Consider the following 20,627-nt stretch of genomic DNA (forward strand, 5'->3'; position numbering starts at 1 on the left):
TCACCTTGCTATTCAGCTCCACTGACTCCCTATTACATCCAGAATCAAACACAAAATCCTCTTTAGCTTACATACTTGTTACTTGTTCATAACCTGACCCCTTCCTACTTTTATGGCCTTCATTTTTTCCCACCCTCACTAGCTGTGGCCTCTTTTCTATTGCTCATATAACATTCCATTACCCAGCTCCGTGCATTTTCCCTAGTTGTCCCATAATAATAATGAGGAATTATGGGAAATTACCCTTCCTTATGTCTGCTACCTACCTTCCCTGGTTTCCTTCAAGTCCCCACTAGATTTTTACCTTGAGCAAGAAGCCTTTCCCAGTTCTAATGCTTAATACCTTTCCTCTGTGATCTCCAGTCTATGTATATCTCCAAAATTTCTGTAAATACCTGGTTTGTACATAATAGTTTTCATATTTTCTCCTTCTTAGAATGTTACCTCCTTGAAATAAAGGAGTGTGCCTTTACCTGTATCCTTGGCCCCTTGCACAGTGCCTAGCACATAACTAGCTGTTTATTAAACACTTGCCATATTGGACTTGAGTGTTTTAATCAAGCCTACCTTCCTTAAGCACCATGTTCCCAGTCTTTCTTTTTTTTCCTTTTCCGTCATCAGAATCTGACTAGGTAACTGACTTCTAAATAGGGAGTAGCATCCAAGATAATTTCAATAATGAAACTGTTTTAAAACTATAACATTTTGATTGTATGTGCATGTTTGTCCCATGTTCTTAGAAAGTGCTAATATTATTCATTGTCATGAGAATTTAAATGTACTAAGCAATGTTGTATTACAATTTCTTGTAAGGGTAAGAAACATAATATAATAGTGGATATCAAGTTGAAATGGAATCTGAAAGAATTGGGTTCTGGCCAGGGTTTTGCTCAATTCATTTGTGAGAGCTGATTGTTAAATTTTCAGTGCAAGCATTTACATCTTAAAAATCAACAAAAATTATAAATCAGTACTTGATGATTATTTTGTTGTTTAGAGACATTATTTTTTATTATTATTATTTTTTAGAAAAATTTTCATGGTTACATGATTCATGTTCTTACTTTCCCCTTAGCCCCCACCCCCAACTCCCCCTATAGCAGATATGCATTTCCACTGATTTGTTAGAGACTTTAAAAAGTGATGAGAGAATATTACTGTAATGGAGAAAATGTTAATATGCAGATTATAAACCTAAAAGTGTTTTTGGAGAGCCAGTAGTACAATATTCAGTAATAACCATGGTTCTAGCATGTATTGCCTAAGTGAGCTTTAATTTCTCAGTACCTTAGGCAGCTCTATGAAAGTATAAGTTGCAGAACAGGAGCTTTTTTTGTCTTGGAAGAGACAATTTGGAACCACTTATACCCTTGAAATCACAGGTCTAGTTTAAAATAACATTGAGTAAATTATCTGTTTTGTGCCAAGAATAATTTGGAGATAAAGTTATAAAACATTGTAATAGCAATTTGCTATATGACATTTTTAAGAATTTGAAATAAATATAAATATTATTTTATTATCTTGCTGTCTTTCTGTTAAGTTAAAAAATTTTTTCCATTCTGTTTAGGAATAGAGCCCAAGTTAAATATCCTTGAAATTGTTAAACCTGCTGAAACTGTTGAAGTTGTTATTGACCCAGATGTTCACCATGCTGAAGCTGAAGCACATCTTGTGGAAGAAGCTCAAGTAATAACTCTTGATGGCACTAAGCATATTGCAACAATTTCAGATGAAACCTCAGAACAAGTGACAAGATGGGCTGCTGCACTCGAAGGTTACAGAAAAGAACAAGAACGTCTTGGGATACCCTATGGTAATAAAAAATGTGAAAACATTGATAACTGTTTTTAAAAAGTTTTATTTGGAAAGTATATTCATTTAGAAGGCACCAAAAAGGTGAATATATTCATATGAGTTGTTTTCAAAGATACATGTTTTAGTTTTAAAAATACTTTTTAGTCTAATGCAGTGATTCCCAAAGTGGGCGCTACTGCCCCCTGGTGGGTGCGGCAGTGATCCAGGGAGGCGGTGATGGCCACAGGTGCATTTATCTTTCCTATTAATTGCTATTAAAATTTTTTTTAAATTAATTTCCAGGGGGCTAAGTAATATTTTTTCTGGAAAGGGGGCAGTAGGCCAAAAAAGTTTGGGAACCACTGGCCTAATAGTTTAGTCAGACTTGAAAATATGTAAAACCCTATATAATATAGATAAAACGTTAACATTTTTTAATTCTTATTTCTTTCCAATTCTATTCTGTATTACGTTCTCCCTTTCATTAGTTATAATTCTACATCTTCCTTATTAATTCTCTTGGTTTTTCATGACAGATTAAATGTAAAGTATTTGAGTACCAAATTTGAGAACCAAATTTGAGCTGCCTCCGCTATTTCGTTTCATTTACAGTACATTATCAACTTTACTCCTTTCCCTTTTTTCCTTTTACATTTTTCTTGAACAAGGCCTTTTCCTGTGCCTCATTTCTAGAAACTTCAGCTCACTAGCAAACAGTGCAAAGATTTTTTTCCCCTTTTGACCACTTCCCTTCTTATGATGTTGTCTATGGAAAAACTTTTCATACTTGAAGTAATCCAAGTTATCTATCTTTTGTAATTGCTTCTATGTCTTGTTTAGTTTAAAAAAAAAACAAACACTAGTTTTACCTATGCCTATGAGAGGTATATAGTCTGTTTCTTTTCTAGTTTTTTTTTTAAAGAATATGATCTTTAATATTAAGGTCATGTATCTATTTAGAATGTATTGTGGAATAAGATGTTGGTCTAAGACTGTTTTATGCTAGCTGCTTTCTAATTTTCCTATCAGTTTTTATCAAAGAGGAAATTTTCCCTAAGTAATGTGTTTTGCACTTTATCAAACACTGCATTATTGAATTCTTTTGTTTCTCAATCTATCTTCTGTAATCTGTTCCATTGCTCTAGCTCTCCATAAACAATACCAGATAGTTGTGACAACTACTGATTTCTACTATAGTTGGTGCTATTCTCCCTTTGTCTTTCTATAATTTCCCTTGCTATTCTAGATCTTTTATTTTTCCAAATTAATTTTGTTATTTTATCAAGCTCTATAAAGTATTCCCTTAGTAATTTAATTGCTATAGCATTAAAGTATTAATTTTGGTCGTATTGTGATTTTTATCATATCAGTACAGCCTAACAATGAGTACCAGATAATCCCCCTACTATTTTAGTTCTCTATTTCTTTAAGGAGCACTCTGTAATTGAATCTGTACAAGTTTTTGTGTGCACCAAATATTTTATGCATTTTGTAGTTTTTTTGAATGGGATTCTTTTTATTATTCTGCCTCTTGTGTTTTACTATTCTATAGAAATGCCTTTTTTTTTTTTTTTTTTTTTTTAACTCTGACATTCTATATTCTAAGACAGAAGGATAGTAAGGGGTAGGCATTTGTGGTTAAATGACTTGTTCAGGGACAAACAGCTAGGCAGTAACCAAAGTCAGATTTGAACATAGGACTTCCTGACTCCAGGTCTGGTGCTACCCTACTTGCCCCAATGCCGTTCATTTTTGAAGATGTATTTTGTAAACTGTGACTTTGCTTATGCTATTAATTGTTTCACTTTTAGTATCTTTGCCAATTCCTTGAGGTTTTCCAAGTAAATCATCATCGTATCATTAGCAAATAGGGATAGTTTTATCTCTTCTCTTTATTCCTTTATTTTCTTTCTCTTGAGTATTGCTAGCATTCTAGAACTATATCAAATAATTCCTGTACTTATTGAAAATATTCTAGTGTATCTAAATTGCATGATATGCTTGCATTTTATTCCAGACAGATGCTTTTAATGGTATTTTTTAAAGTTCCCTCTATTCCTAAATTTTGTAGGATTTCTAGCATAATTTGTTGTACTTTGGCAAAGGCTTTTTCTGCATTTATTGAGAGTAACCTGTGGTTTGGATTTTAATATAATTAATTGTAGTGATTGGGTTTTTTTTTTGTTTTTGTTTTTGCTTTTTAAGTTTAACCGTACTTGCATCCCTGGTATAAATCCTACTTGATTATATTTGCTGAGTCTTTTAAATCTAATTTCTCCAGAAATTTGTTCAATTCTCTATTTTCCCTTTTGTTTGTATTTCTGCTACATTTATCCAAAGCTAATCTCTTCCATTATACAGTTATTATTTCATTGTATTACCATCTTATTTCTTCTTGAAGCTCCTACATACATTTCCTCTGTGAATTTGGATGCTAAGGCATTTTGGGTATATGTTTATTATTATTATTATTATTATTAACCCTTAACTTCTGTGTATTGGTTCCTTGGTGGAAGAGTGGTAAGGGTGGGCAATGGGGGTCAAGTGACTTGCCCAGGGTCACACAGCTGGGAAGTGTCTGAGGCCAGATCCGAACCTAGGATCTCCCGTCTCTAGGCCTGACTCTCAATCCACTGAGCTACCCAGCTGCCCCCTATATGTTTATTATTGATAATGATCTATTAGCCATGATTCCTTTCAGTCTAATAGTAGTTTACTTATTTATCCCATTTTATTTTTTGAATGTTTGTTTTTGCTTTGTCTGATAATATGGTCGTCACTCTACTTTTTCGGATTCACTATGTAGTAAAATCTCTTCAGTTTTATTTTGTGTATATCTTTTTTTTTTTTAAGTTTCTGGCAAGCAGCAGATTGTAGAGTTTTGTTTTCTTATCCAATCTGTCACTCTTTTTTGCTTTATTGGGTTGTTAAATCCTTTCACATTTAAAGTGTAAGGAATTAGGTTTATATTTTCTCCATCTAATAAAATTGGTGTCCTTTTTCCAGTGATAATTTTTTGCCCCTTTCCTGCTTTTATTATATATAATATAAAATATAGTGTTATATAGTTCTCGACAATCTTTTTTTAAAGTGACCCTGTTCCCACTGGTTCTGTTCCCCTCATCCTTGATCCCCAATTCTTGTTTGTTACCCTTTTTCCTTAAAAGGTGTTTTTTTTATTAGTTTCTTCTTTCTGTGTAGATCTGCTTTTATATTTCTTCTTCCTCTTTTTTCTTTTCAATTGGACAAGTAAATTCCCACTTTCTCTCCTCTCCTTCATCTCATCCCATTCATTAATTTTTGTTGTTGTTTTTGTACCTCTTTCCACAAAAAGATTTCACTCATTTTCTACATTATTGATCTTCCCTTTCTTTTTAAATTCTCAATTCTTTGCTTCATGTACTCTGTGTTCTTCATATAATTAAAGTTTCTAAGGCATACATTCTGAGACCCTCTAGATGCTTTCTGCCTCTGCCTTGAAGGGCTTAGCCTGTGTATTCCCCTTTTCCATTGTGTATCACTCTCAGAACAATGCCAATTATTGTGGGTGTCAGAGAGGGCACTTGCCCTGGTAGGTGTAAAAGGGAATTCTTAATTCCTTCCTGGGGAAAGAGCTGGCTGGCTCAGTGGACAGAAAGCCAGGCCCAAAGATAAGAGGTTCTGTTACCATGGAGACCAGCCCACAGTTAAAGGAAATAGAAACTGCTCTCAGAGAGGAAGTGAAGTAAGAATGACAGTTGGACAGTGAGATATAAAGGCAAGCACAAAGTGTAAGAAGGGAACTTTCTGGCTCTAAGGTTCCCTGAGGGCAGGGTGCTGCTGGTAGTTGACAGTTGACTGCTGTAGAATCTGATTGAAGGAGAGTGTGTGGGTTGGTAGCTGTGTGGGTGTGTGTGTAGGAGAGAGAGAGAGAGAGAGAGAGAGAGAGAGAGAGAGAGAGAGAGAGAGAGAGAGAGNGAGAGAGAGAGAGAGAGAGAGAGAGAGAGAGAGAGAGAGAGAGAGAGTGAGTCTGTGTCTGTGTCTGTGTGTAGGTTCGGCCTGGTTACCTAGGCTGAAGAGTTATTAGTGAGACTCTCTCAAACGACAGTTTTTAGGTAGTTTATAGGTTGATATAAGAAGATTTAGGTAGTTTTTAGGTAGTACTAGGGTAGATGGCTAAATATCTCTTTCTGTCTTTCCTATCTTTACTAATTTTTTTTCAATTAAAACAAAAATGTGTTAAACTGCTCTCCTATCTTTGTCAAGCTCCTAATTTTAACCTCTACATTTCTTGGTAAGCCAGCTAGAGGTTTGATTAGTCTTTTAATCTTCTGTTCTGATTATTTTCCTCACTTGTTATTAAATTCTCCCTACTTGAATTAGTTAGAATTTTTAAGAATATATAGGCAATTCAGTGTGATGCTGGAGATCATGGCACAGGTTGTGAAGGAGCAGTTTCTGGCCTATCTCAAATAACTCCTGCTCCCGGAGAGCTTTACCAAACTGGCACAGCTAACAATTTTAGATTGTCTCTGGTTATTACCATTTCTGGGATTATTCGTTCTGATAGGATCCTTACAAATTTACCAAATAGCTTACCTATTTCTCTCCAACAAGGAAAAACAATGGAAAGATAGCTTAATTGAGTAGAATACCTTGTAAATTATATCTCTCAACTAGCCCAAATTATCACTCAACTTACCAAAACTACCTCTCAGTCTATCCAACCTGTCTCTCTTTCTGTTCCTCCTCCTCCTCCTCCTTGCATCTACTCCATGGCAACCCAAGCAGGAAACCAAGAGGAAAAAACAAGAAATAATCTAGCTACAGGCCCATTCCCCTTAAAAGAAGTACCCACCTTTAATCATAAAGAAGAGTTAGTTTCTATAAAACATCAAACACCTTTCACCCCTCGAGATATTGAGAGATTAATCTCAAAGATACACCTTTTGAGGATGAGCCTATAGCAGTTATCAAAAAGCTAGAGAATATTTGTCAAACATGATCTCACCTGGATTGACTTTGAAATTTTAATACAGGCATTTTTAGTGGAAAGGGAGAAAAATAAGATCATCTGTCTTGCCAATCAAGCTCAGGGTAGGGGAGCGGTTAGTTGGCCCCAGCAAGACCCACAATGGAATGTGAATAATGAAAATGATTACACAAGACTGTGTCAGACTCGGGAGGCATTACTAAAAGCCATGAGAGCATGTTCTGATAGACCTAGTTCCTGTACAAAATTTGAGGATCTCATACAAAAGATCAGCAAAAATTCCTTCCCATTTCATAGACTTATTGAGCTGGGAGGTAGATATATAGACCTGGATCTGACCAGAGAAAGGGATGCCAGACAGATAAGAAGGCAGTTTGTGAAAAACTAAAGTCACCCCCACCCTATCTATACCTCTCTTGTTGATCTTTTTGTACATTTGTCTGGAAATCTTATGCTTTCCCATTCCTCCAGATGCCAGTTGACCTCAGTGCTAACAATTTTTCTCTGAATTGGTAGACTTTTCAAATACCAAATACCCTGGGCTTCATCCAGTGTAAGGTCCTAATCTCCCTTCACCTATAAGAACATTCATCAATGGAACCCTCTCCTCTTTTCCTTGCCACTCCACCTTTTAAGAGTTCCTCTCAACTCCTGTAGGCTTTTCACTTTATGAAACCACAGAAATGATCTTTCCCTTATTGCTAAGCCTTGATTTTACTCTAGCTTATTCACACCCACCTTTTCCTTTGCTGTATTCCCCTCCCACAAAAGAAGCAATCAGTTGTAAGCAAAGAATCTGTAGGTGCTCTCCATAATGCTCTATGTCAAGCCTCTTTATTGTTAACTCTTCTAGATTACTGCCTTTACTCCCATCTCTTAGTGTACATTTAGAAGGATATCTCCTCCTGATCTTTCTCTTGTTACTCTCTTCCTGTTTTTGCATACAGTTATTCTCCTGCATTTCTTTGGTTTGGGTATTCATGAAGCAACTAATCTCTTTAATTCTCAATTTCTTTCTAAAAATGTTTGTTTTTTTTTTTATTGAATGCCCATCTTTTATCCTGTATAGTTAGCCTAGATTTACAGGATAGATCACCCTGAGATGCATCCTAAGCACTAATACTCTTTTAGAACACATTCCATCCCTCCTTTTTCTAGCAGGTACAGAATAGTCTTGTGTTATTTTAGTGCCCTTTCCTTTGTATTTGAAGGTCTTTCTCCTCATGGCTTATAGAACTTTCTGGTTTCTGAAACAAATTGTTAAATTTAACCCATTATGTCATGGAGTTTGCAGCATTGGGTTTGAGGTTTTTTTTGATTGGTTGTTTTCTGGAGGTGATCTAAATTCATTTGGTTGGAATTTCACTTTCTATGTTCAGAAGTTTTAGATTGTTTTCTTCTATTATTTCCTTCAGTATGATGGGATTTTGTGTGTGTGTGTGTGTGTGTGTGTGTGTGTGTGTGTGTGTGTGTGTATGTGCGCGCGCGCACGCGCACGCGCTATTTTCTTCTGGGAGACCTTTGATTCTTAGTTTGTCTCTACACATGCTGTCTTTGGGAAATCCATATCCTTTGCTTTCATAATAAGCATATTTTATTTTAATATTATTTTTTTTTTGCTTTTCTTCTTCTTCTAGTTTTAACTTTACTTCTGTGTATTTGCATTCCCAACTTATTGTTCTCTTTTGTTTCTTTAGTGAATTTTTTTTTTTAGGTTTACCAACTTTATTGTCTTTATACCCTTCCTCAAAAGTGCCATTATCCATCCCTTTAGTTATTTCTGTTGGACTTTTTTACCCCATTTCAATACCAGTTGCATTTTTTTGTTTTAACCATTTTCGATAGAAATCTTCCTGAAGTGTTTTACCTTCTCTGCCTTTTAGTGAAGTTTCTTACTGCAAATTCCAGTTTTTCTACTCTGCTCATTATTTTTGCTGTTTAAGACATCCATTTTGCTCTTAATACCATTTTACTTTTAAACACTCAAAAATAGTGTCTTTTAATTCCGTGTTCTCCTCAGATCCCACAGAGACCTGTGCTGGACACATTTTTCTTTATTTTGAAATCTTTATTCCTAAATGCCTGAACTCTTTTACTCAATCTAGGGGCCATATTTCCTCCTGTTATTGTTTCTCCTGTTGATACGTTCAGGCTCCTCCTCCTTCCCCTTTATTTTTCTTATTACTCACTACCTAACTCCCTCTCCCCTGATTTGGTTTCCTTGGGAACTAAATCTTAAAGCATCTCAGAACTAGTCAGAGCTAGCCCCAGCTGGATGCTGTGCTCTTTCCCTCAAAGTTAGTGCAGTGCTGCATAGCTCCCCACACATACTGTGTCCTGTCCTAGTGACCTGTCCCATTCCCTCTCTTCCTTAGTTCTCTGGCCTGGCACCAGCAGTTCAGAGCCTGCATTCCCTGTACCTGCAGTTCAAAGCTTTGCAGCACTAGTGCTTCCGAGTTTCAGTCCCCACCAGACTTTTGCTCATTAATTGGCATGGCCAAGCTGGCTGTCAAAGCCCAAGCAAACTTCTACAACCCGGAGCCCAGGTATCTATGCACTAGAAAGAGGGTGGAAAGAACAGGGTGGTACAGGGGTGGATTTTGATGGAAACCTATGCTATGTCCTTGGGTTAGTCAGTACTTTCTCACTGACAGTCAAATGGAGGTGGGAGAGTGTTGCTGAGTGAGTTCAGGGTCAATAAGCTTCAGTTCCTAGGTTTGGTTTGGTTTGGTTTCTACCTACTTTTGTGTTCTGAGTATCTTAAACCGTGGAAGCAGATGAAGTTTGTGTAATATGTCATTTTATGTCTTTTCATTTTTAAAAATAATTTTTTAAAGTCAGTGTTATTTTATTTTCAGTTCTAAATTTTTTCCTTTCATTACCCCTTCCCCCACCTACTGAGAAGTCAAGAAAAATAAAACCTTACAAATGTGTGTAATTATGCAAAAGAAATCCTCACATTAGCTATGACCAAATAAATAAGGAAATAAAAGAATACGTGGTTTGTTTACACTCTTGAGTTCAGCTCCCAAGATAGTATGATTGGAGAAAAGCAATAGATAATCTGTTCATTGTCCCCTGATCTGAGTTATTCAAGTTTCTGTACCAGGTTCAGGTCTACGGGCTTATTTCTGGTTGAGAATTTAGCAGACTGCTATTGGCCCACTGGGAAGATCTCCAGATTCAAAGCAACTAAACTGCTTGTTCCCCTTTGGTCTGGAATGCTATACTCTGCTCCTGAGTTCAGAGCTATGTAGTTACCATTTGCTTTGCTGAACTTGTTCCTTGTTCAATACCCCAACTAGGACCAGTACTTAAAACCACTTCTCTCTACCCTACATCCATGATCCAGCATTAGGTGGTAGCCATCAGTTTCCTGATGTCACCCATTCTACACCCAGTACTTGTTCAGGGATTCACTTTTTGGTGTCCTGTTTCAGCCCACTCTGTTCCCTACACACTAGAATCCTCTGTTCCACTGCCATTTCTTGCCAGATCTGCTCCCCACCATCCATAAACCTCTTCGTCCATCTCCCTTAGCTGGAAAACTGATTCACTGTGGCTTTCCCAATTAGAATTCAGTTTAATGAATCTTTAGATCAGTGATGGGCAAACTATTCCCCAAGGGCCAGATCCAGGCCTTAGTTTGCCCATCACTGCCTTAAGCAATCTCCTAATCACTACATCTGGATAGGCAAACTACTGGCCTAGATCTGGCCCTCGGGAAATAGTTTGCCCATCACTGCTTTAGATCATTGTCAAGAAGGTAGGTAGGGGAAAGAATTAAACTCTAATGCTTCATCTCCCTCTAACATATGTTAGGCCCTATTTTTTCCCTACCTCCCTTTCCACCATTTCCCCTTCTAGAGCAAGATCATATTTCTATTCCTCTTTTTCCATTGTTATTACTCTTTTGCGGTGGTTCCCAAACTTTTTTGGCCTATTGCCCCCTTTCCAGAAAAAATATTACTTAGCGCCCCCTGTCACATACTGTCACCACCCCCAAATGCACCTGCGGCTATCACCACTCTCCTGGATCGCTGCAGCACCCACCAGGCAGCAGTGGCACCCACTTTGGGAATCACTGCTCTATTGTGTAACTTGTAAAAATACTGTTTATCTTGAGGCTAGTTAGGAATGTCTCTTACTTCCCATCTTACTCACCATCTTACTCACTTGAATAACTTTCTTACCTACCATAAATGCTATTTACCAATCCTGGAGTAGCACAATTCCTCTCACTCACCCACCCCCAAGCCCCCAAAACTAGTAGTTTCTCTAGGACATAGAATCTTTGCTTTATCTTTTGTGTTTCCAGAGTTTTACACATAACAAGCACATGGTGAATATTGAATTGAATTACTGTTTGTATATCTGCTTAGTTTTTTTTAACTCCCCTTGTTAGACCCACCTCCCTTCCCTCTTACTGGATCCATGTCATTATTTATAAAAGGTTCTGCTATAGAAATGGATGTTAAAATTTGAACTATAGCCTTAGATGAGAGTTGAATAGATATGAAATGAGGTTATTAACCTTATATACATCAATATACTATTCATAAATGTTTTTATTTTAGAAGTTTAATATTCAAACAGCCAAAGTGGTTTCTGTCCAATAAGATTTAAACCCAGTTTTAAAAATAATTACATTTTTAGACAAGTTAGCTCACTACATTTCCAGTAGTTTGATTTTTACTTCTAGATTCTTTATCAGTTTCTTAGACATTAAGGCTAGGGAAAATGAATGTTATATAAAAATTTTTTTCAAAAGAGGAAGAAAGTCAGATTTAATCAACAAACATTTGTTAAATTTCTACTACTTACCAGGCATTGTTCAAGGCTCTGGTAGAATAAATACAAAGAATTCCTGTTTTCATGCCTTTGCATTCTTGTAAGGGAAAAAACAAATACATAAAAAATACAGCATAAATATGAAGTGAATGCATATAAATAAGTCTAAAATGATGAAATGCAAGACAATTTGGCAGGAAAAACCCTAGCATTTAAGAGATTAGGAAAGGCTTTATGCATATGATGTTATTTGAGTGGCATCTTGAAAGATGAGAGGGACTCTAAGGCAGAGTTTGGGAGGAAATACATTCTAAGTATGTGGGATGGCTGGTGTAAAAAGCAAGGCAACAGGAACTGAATTGTCATGTAGGGGAAACAAAAGATCGTTTTGGCTGGATTGTAGAGTGCAGGGCAGTAAAATATCCATTGAAGCAGGAAAAATGGGAGGGGAATAACAGAAGAGTTTATGTTGAATTCTAGTGACAATAGGAAGCCAATAGAATTGATTGATAGGTATATAATATAGATCTATTTTTAAGGAAAATTATTTTGACAATAGTCTGTTAGGTAAACTATAGAGACTTGAGGCAGGTAGACTAAATAAGAAGTTATTCTAGTAATCTAGTCAAGAAATGATAAAGGCTTAAATTTAAGTGGTAGCTGTGTGAGTTGGTAGAAGGGGGTCAGATATGAGAGATGCTGTGAAGATAGAAATAGAAAATTTTGGCAACTGATAGATATATGTGATAAGTGAATGTGAGGAATTCAAGATAATGCTGAGGTTACAAATCTAAGAAACTTAGAAGAGTGTTAATGCCTTAGGTAGAAATAAGGCTTTGATAGGGGAAGATAATTGCATTTTGGTTATGTTGAATTTAAGATGTTTGTTGAGACATCCATTTTGAAATGTCCAAAAAAAGCATTTGGTGATAGAGGTCTGAAGCTCAGGGAATAAGACTGGGTCTGTATAGAAATGGTAGTTAATAAAAAAGTTCTTTCACAAACAAAATCAATGCAACCAAGATTAGAAGAAAAAAGAGGAAGCTGATAAAGGCCCTTTTTCTCAAATATATAAATAACTGAATCAAATTATAAGAATAGAAATCATTCTCCAGCTAATAAATAGTCAAGGGGTATGAATAGACAGTTTTCAGATGAAGAAATCAAAGCTATGTATATAAAATCACACAAAAAATGCTTCAAGTTGCTTTTGTTTAAAGAAATGCAAAATAAAACAGTTCTGAGGTACCACTTCACCTCTTTCAGATTGACTAATATGATGGAAAAGAAAAATAATAAATACTAGAGGGGATGTGGCAAAATTGGGAGACTAATACACTGCTGGTGGAGGTGTGATGATGCCACCATTCTGGAGAGCAATTTGGAGCTATGCCCAAAGAGCTTTAAAACTGTGCATATCCTTTGAACCTATAATACCACTATTGGGTCTGTATCCCAAAGAGATCATAAAAAAAGAGAGGGAAACCTACTTATACAAAATTATCTGTAGCAGCTCTTTTTGTGGTGGCAAAGAATTGGAAACTGGGGGAATGTCCTTCAATTGGGGAATGACTAAACAAGTTGTGATATGTGATTGTAATGGAATACTACTGTGCTATAAGAAATGATGGTGAAACATGATTTAAGAAAAACCTGGAAAGTTCTACATGAACTGATGCAAAGTGAACTGAGCAGAACTAGGAGAACATTGTGCACAGTAACAGCAATATTATACAATGAACATTTATAAATGACTTAGATGTTCCTAGCAATACAGTGGTCCAAGAAAATCCTCAAAGACTCATGATGAAAAATGCCATCTGCCTCAAGAGAAAGAACTGATGGAGTTTGAATGTAGACCAAGACGTACTACATTTCACTTTATTTCTTCACTTTTTTTTCCACAAAAAGACTAATATAGAAAAGATTTTTCAGCATTACACATGTAAAATCTATATCAGATTGCTTGCTGTCTTGGGGAGGTTGGGAGAGGGAGGAAGGTGAGAATTTTGACTCATATTAAGAAAATGAAGGTCAAAAGTTGTTTTTTTCATGTAATTAAGTTTTTTAAAAATAAATGGTTACTAAACACACAAATGAGTTTATTACAAGTTTGTTAAAGAAAAAGAAAAGCGGCCTTGTCAAACAAAGATGCAGCATTAATTGAGCTGAGCACAGCTTCCCTGTGCTAGTTTTGGTCATTCTGGTTTGACAGTCAGAAGGTCAGGTAGAGTTTGTGCATCATCATGCCAAGACTTTTTAGAATCCAGGCCACCAGGAAGCTTACACCATTTGCTTCTTAAATATTTGTCCTATTCCATTTAAGTCTTAAGGAGCAATTTCTGTTGAATAATAAGGTCAGAAATCAGATTGAAAAGGAATGTTGTTTGAGAGCAGAATAAATGGAGGCAACAAGTCTAGATAGCTTTTTTCAGAGAGATTGACTGAGAAAGAAAGGAGAGATATAGGAAAGGATATTATCTAAGTGAAGGATTTTTTAAGAATAAAAGAGACCTGGGCATATTTCAAGGCAATAGGGAGGCAACCAATAGGTTGAAAGAGATTGAGTATTCTGGAAAGAGAAGAGTGGTGATTGAAGATGAAAGGTTCGGTCTGCTAGAGAAGTTAAGAAGGAATGAAATCAAGTACATACATACAGAGCTTGGCCTTAGCAAGAAGAGCCACTTTGTCAGAGATTAGGGGGAGAAAAGGGGGTTTTGAGATGGGGAATGATAAAAGAAGAGATCATGTTGAATAGCCTCTGTTTTCTCAGTAAAGTAACAGATAATATCCCAAGCTGAATGTGGAAATGATAATAGAAAGAGAGGCATGAGACTTGAATGGAGAAGAAATAGGCCACAACCTTGCAAAGAATAAAAGTTATTATTTGCTGCAATAAAAGTTCATTCGAGGTTAGATAACATGAATTTGTAATGTGCACTGATAACACCTTAGGGCAACTTCCCTGTCCTTCAACTGAGTTTGGCAGCTTGGGAATAGAGTAGTAAAGGTTTATGTTGAGAGTAATCCCGGACTGGGCTGAGGTTTGAGAAGAGCAGTGACAGAACAAGGAATCAAGGGATTCTAAAAGAAGAAAGTTGAAATGGCTATATTGAGTTGAGATTGGAAAAGTAGGAAAATAAAAGCAGGTATGACAAATAATTGCTAAAGCTCACAGTCTTGGGGGAGATGAGTGATCCAAGAATTCAAGGACCAGTTCACAAACCTTCTTGTCTACTAGCCTTAGACTCCCAACCAGTCCCTCTTACCCGCTGGGCACCAAGACCAGAAGCTCTTACCCAGGAACCCAGGCCCTAGCCTTATACTAGACTCAAATCTGGATTCTTCTTTGTGGCTTGAGCTCCTGCCTTCATGGAGCAGGAGATTCCTAGTGGTCTCCTGACAGGCATAGGGGCCTGAATCTGAATTCCGTCCCAGCTATTCACATTTTAATAGAAGTAAATCTGAAAATCTACTTAGTAATTTATCTCTTTTACTACATTAAGTGGCACCATATTTCACCTCAAGGAGAGAAATGGACTTCTAAAACCAAGATAACTTACTCTGTTCTCTTTGTGATCATACATCTTTTAAAATGGAAGGAACTATATAATTTTATTCTTTTGACAAAATAAGTCTGATAACTTAAGTGAAAGTTAACTGATAACACTAAGTGAAACCATCAGACCCTGAGAGGTATGAGAGGAACAAAAAGCACGGTCCAAAACAAGTTGAGGAAAAAATGTAGCCTCAAAATATATATGATTTATAAAATGAGTCTAGTTTATTTTTATAGCACTTAAATTGGCATTAAATTGACTTTAACTAATGGAAGACTAAATATTTTACCTAAATTATCTCTTCAGCATCAGAGCAACTCTATGAAGTAGCTATTACAGATATTTTTCCCCTTTTGACCGATAAAAAAACAGATTCAGAGGCAACAAACTAGATCTTTCTGAATCCCAAGTGAATAATAAATTAATAAGTCATTTATTAAGTGCTTATTGTGTACAAAGCACTCATCGAAGTACTAGAGATACAAATAGAAAAATAAACATCCACTCTCAAGTAGCTCACATTCTAATGGGGTAGAGATAACACATATGAAAAGTTTCAGCTGAAAGTCGCATGGAAATGTTTCGTATAGTCCTTAGCATGCAGCATCAAAATAAATGTTATTACCTGTCTTTTGTGTCATTTCCACTGATAAAATCATGCATTTCTGATGTTGAACCACTTGAACTTTTTTTTTACCAAGAACTTTTTTTTCCCAATTTTTAAATTGCTGTGGCTATAATCCCTGTAATAGCAATTGCCAGGCTGTCTTCACACAGGTGTTGCCTCCTGGGGCACTGCATTCACAAGACTCTAAAGTTCAGGGTCTTGGGTTGTCTATCTCAAAGTCTAGGGGGAGAATAGTGGTCATGGTACTGGTTGGTCATTTAACTTGCCTGACACACATGTGGTGTCTCTCTCGGGGTACCTTGCTACTTTATCTAGCCTTACGTTCCTGAGAGAGCTCATGATACTTAGGATTCTGGGCCTGGAAATAGAACAATCTTAAGTTCAAATCCAGCCTCAGCAAAACTTTGAAGCTATGTGATCTGGTATAAATCACTTAACCTCCTTTTGTCTTAGTTTTCTCAACTGTAAAATGAAAATAATAATAGCACCTACCTCTCAAAGTTGTTATGAAGATCTAATGAGATTATCTGTAAAAAGCATTTAGCACTATGTTTGGCCCATAGGAGACACTATATAAATGCCTGTTCTGTTTTCTTCTCCTTCCCCACTTGTCTGTGAAAATTGATTAGCAACCAGTAGAGATGATTGTCCCCTTCTCCATAGGAGTTACTACTTCTCTAGATGATAGCTACATCCAGCATTTTTATCTACTTTTGCATGCATTTTTTGGATGTCTGTTGACTATATTACTGGTTATTGTTATGTTAATAAGTTAGCTATAAGAAATAGCATATGTTAAAAAGAAAGAATGAGAAAGAAATAGCATGTGCTATGTAATATGAATAAAGTGTAGCAAAACTGGCTTTAACTAATGAAGACTTTTTTACATTGTTTTTAGATCCCATACAGTGGTCAACAGACCAAGTCCTCCATTGGGTGGTTTGGGTAATGAAGGAATTCAGTATGACTGATATAGACCTACCCACACTCAGCATTTCAGGAAGAGAATTATGTAGTCTTAACCAAGAAGATTTTTTCCAGAGAGTCCCACGAGGAGAAATTCTGTGGAGTCATTTGGAGCTCCTTCGAAAATGTATGTTAAATCCATCATATATTGTGTAATTTGTTCATTTGAGTCTTTTATAACTTTTATTTAAAAATCCATCTCAATTTTTATTTCCATCTCAAGTGCCATTTCAAACTTTTATTGCTATTTGCTCATATATGTCCATATGCGTGTATGTGTGAATGCATGCGATATTTTACAGAATTTTAGAGTTTGAAAGGTCCTTGGAAACATTGAATTCAAATAATTTGACATATTAGTATTCTCCATAACAAACTAGACAATTGGTCATCCAGCTTTTGTTTGAAAATCTCCACTGAAGAAGAACCTCCAGGAAACAAACCCATTCCATTTTATTTAGTTCTAATTGTTCTAAAATTTTCTTTACATCAAACCTAAATTTGCCTGTTGGCATCTTCTACCCTTTACTTCTCATTCTGCCCTCTGAGGATAAATAGGATAAATCCAATACCTCTTCTCCATGATAGCCCTTAAAAGATTTGAGTACTACTATCATATATCTCCTGGGTCTTCTTTATGCCAAACATCACCAATTCCCTTCAACCAAGCCTTATATGGTATGACTTCTAGACTCTGTATGTTCTCCAGTGTCTCAATGTCACTCAACAAGCATTTACTAAAAGTATACCAGGTTCTGTTCTAAAATCTGCAGGTACAAAAAAAGGCAAAACCAATCCGACTAAAGAAGAACATAGTAGGATTATCAGTTTCTTGATCCTGAACATTATTATTTAATGCAGCCTCTAAGATCACACTTTCAGGTACCAAATATCACATTGTTGATTGATATAGAACACCTACTCCATCTTATACTTGTGAAAGTTGATTTTTTTTTTAACCTAAGTATACATTTATTTATATTAAATTCTATCTTACTGTGTTTGACTCACTGTTCTAACCCAAGTTCTTTTTTGAATCCTGGCTCTGTTTATCCCTTTGTAAGGATGGGTTAGAACAATATACACGATTTCCTTTTCACAAATCTCACTCCTCCCCACAAATTTCACTTCTCCAAATATATTGATTTGAAGGTTAGATCAAAGGGAGGGTTTGTGAGTGTAGGTTTGAACATTAGAACACACCTCATCTGGTTCAGGATTTTTAAAAACCAAAATAAGAACTTGAACAATCTGTTTGATTTAAAGTCCTGATTATCTTCCTGTAATCTATTTTTTTTTAATTAATTTAAGAGTGTCAAGTATCATCACTTTTTAAAGATCCTTCATCTCTGTATTTTGTAATGAGTATCACAGCCTCTAAAGTGGCAGTGAGGTTTTGTATGTTTCTTTTTAAATAAGCTAAATATCCATTCTTTAGTCAATAAACTAAGTTGTAGACTCCGACTCTTTGAAAGAAGCCTGCTTGGTACTACTGACATACAAAAAGTAAAAGTAAATAATAACAGATGAGTGAACACATGATTAATTGCTACATGAATGATATACATATGTATCATAAAATCAAAAGATAAAGGCCACTTTGGTATTGTTCTGGAAAGGATTTCGTGGGTTAGATCAGACTTTACCTGAATTTTGAAGAAGCAATAGAATATAGATAAGGAGAGAAGAGAGGGACAGAGAGGCTTCCAGGTTGACTAGACGTGGGAAGAGAAACTTCATGACTAAAGTTATAAAAGCAAAAAATATTACATGTTTGTTAAACAGTGAACTAGTGTGGTTGGAGCAGAAGTTTTATAAAAGAATTGGTAACCAAAAAGATAAATTGTGAACAAAAAGCCTTAGAGGGCCTTGAATGTGAGGCTATTATAAGTTTGTGTTCTTTTGCCTTATAAAGTAAAGCTTTATGCTAATATGTATTTCTAAATAGGACTTTTTGATACTGACTTGGTTGTTGAGTCTTCTCCAAATCACTTCACCTGTCTGGACTTTAGTATCGATTTAAGATTCTGTAATTCTGTCTCTCTCCTGTGTTCCCTTTTTTCAGGATGAGATTTGAGGATTTATAATGTAACAACTTTGGATAATTAGAAAGACTTAACTAGAGGAAGTACAAACCAGAGATATAGACTTTTATAAAATTAAAAGTTATAGAATGTTTTCATTTGTCTGGTTATACTATAGCTTGACATAGTTATATATACATTTAGAGAACTATGTGAAAATTATGTTTGTATTTATTATATTGTTAGTAATAGAAGTTTTCTTCTTAATTTATTATTTATTTAAAAATCAGTTACTCATTAGTTTGTAACATAGACCATTAAATTTAATCTTTTTTTTTTATTTGGTTTTAGATTTATTTATTCAACTGAGGTTTACATTTAACAAAATTAAATGATTCCTTTTTTTCTTTATTATTCAGATGTATTGGCTAGCCAAGAACAACACATGGGTGAAATAGCAACAGTTACTATTGATCAACGTGAGTATATAGGTCAATAGTTTAAGGGCTAGTTTTTTTTTTTCAATTGAAGATGTCTTCCTTAGTTATCAAATATTTTTTTAAAAATGTATTTAATTTCATAAAAGCAATTTAATTTGCAGGCTTTTTCATTTTTTCTGTTATTTGCTAGTCCATGTCTAAATTTACTATTTCTTTAAATCATTTGTTCACTAGTTATACTAACAAATGGTTATCATAGTTGATCAAAGGAATTTTTCCTGTACTTGGAGAATATAGGAAGTATAGAATATGTAACTGTGTCCTTGCGGTGTAATAAGCTATAACATAGTATTGATTTTTTTTTTTTAACCAAACCTATGATTTCATTGATATAGGAAGCTGCATATAAAGAACTTCTTCTAGCAAGGCAGATCAGCACCTTCTCTGCAGTTTATAATATTAAGGACACTGAAAGGTCATGTGATTTTTCTCAGGACCACACAGCTAGTATGCAGCAGAAGACTTGAACCTAAATCTTCCTGACTCTAAGGCCAGCTGTTTAGCTATTACACAACACTACCTTTTATAGTGTAGATAAAGGATGTCAGACTCAAGTAGAAAATAATTCCTCTGGCCCTCATATTGACTTAGAAAACCACAAATTAACATTATGTTGTATTTCTGTGGTTAAACTTTTTTCTATATTTTATTTAATCTGGTTGGTTTTGCAGGTGGGAGTTTGATACCTCTTGTGTCAATCTCAGTCCCACATACATACATACATACATACATACATACATACATACATCACTGTACTGCCATTTTTCAAAAGGAGAATCAAGTTGAATATTGGTCAAGTTATTTGTATAAAATAGATTTTTTTTATCATTATGCTGCAAACTTTGAATTTTATTTTTGGTCAAGTTATCTTATAATTGTCAAGAAATTGTAAGCCTTCTAAAGTTAAGGGAGAGAAATTAAGACAAACGTGCAGTGTGTTTTTCCCCAGAGTATTGCCCATTTATTATTAAGAAATTATAACTACTTTTTCTATGGTCTTATATTTCAGCTGTTCAGATTATACCAGCATCAGTACAGCCCACCACACCAACCACCATTAAAGTTATAAACAGTAGTGCAAAGACAGCTAAAGTACAAAGAGCACCACGTATTTCTGGAGAGGATAGAAGTTCACCTGGAAACAGAACTGGTATTTTCCCATCTTCTTTATTATCAACTATTTATATTTCTAATTTATTGTCCAAATTACATGTATATGTTAGAATTATACCTGAGAATGTTCATCACAGATGAACTTGTAGAGTAAGGGTGGAATTTCCCCTCAAACGAGATGCAAGTAATAATCACCTATTTATATTATTATTATTAATTGATTATAAACCAAAGAAATATTACTTATTTCTTCTTTGTTCCATGTATAAGAATGAT

The 20,627-nt window shown here is 35.4% G+C and overlaps 1 protein-coding gene across 2 annotated transcripts in view; it reads left to right on the forward strand.

Annotated features, from left to right (window-relative positions):
• Positions 1-20,627, forward strand: part of GABPA (GA binding protein transcription factor subunit alpha) — a 76,419-nt gene that overhangs the window by 41,110 nt on the left and 14,682 nt on the right. For both annotated transcript variants that reach the window (XM_044670263.1, XM_044670264.1), the window contains 4 exons: positions 1,571-1,816; positions 16,647-16,841; positions 19,158-19,217; positions 20,248-20,388. In XM_044670263.1, the coding sequence (XP_044526198.1) occupies positions 1,571-1,816; positions 16,647-16,841; positions 19,158-19,217; positions 20,248-20,388 (642 nt within the window). The remainder of the gene's footprint in view (positions 1-1,570; positions 1,817-16,646; positions 16,842-19,157; positions 19,218-20,247; positions 20,389-20,627) is intronic.

This window comes from Gracilinanus agilis, chromosome 3 (genome assembly GCF_016433145.1).
Source record: "Gracilinanus agilis isolate LMUSP501 chromosome 3, AgileGrace, whole genome shotgun sequence".
Classification (NCBI taxonomy): domain Eukaryota; kingdom Metazoa; phylum Chordata; class Mammalia; order Didelphimorphia; family Didelphidae; genus Gracilinanus; species Gracilinanus agilis.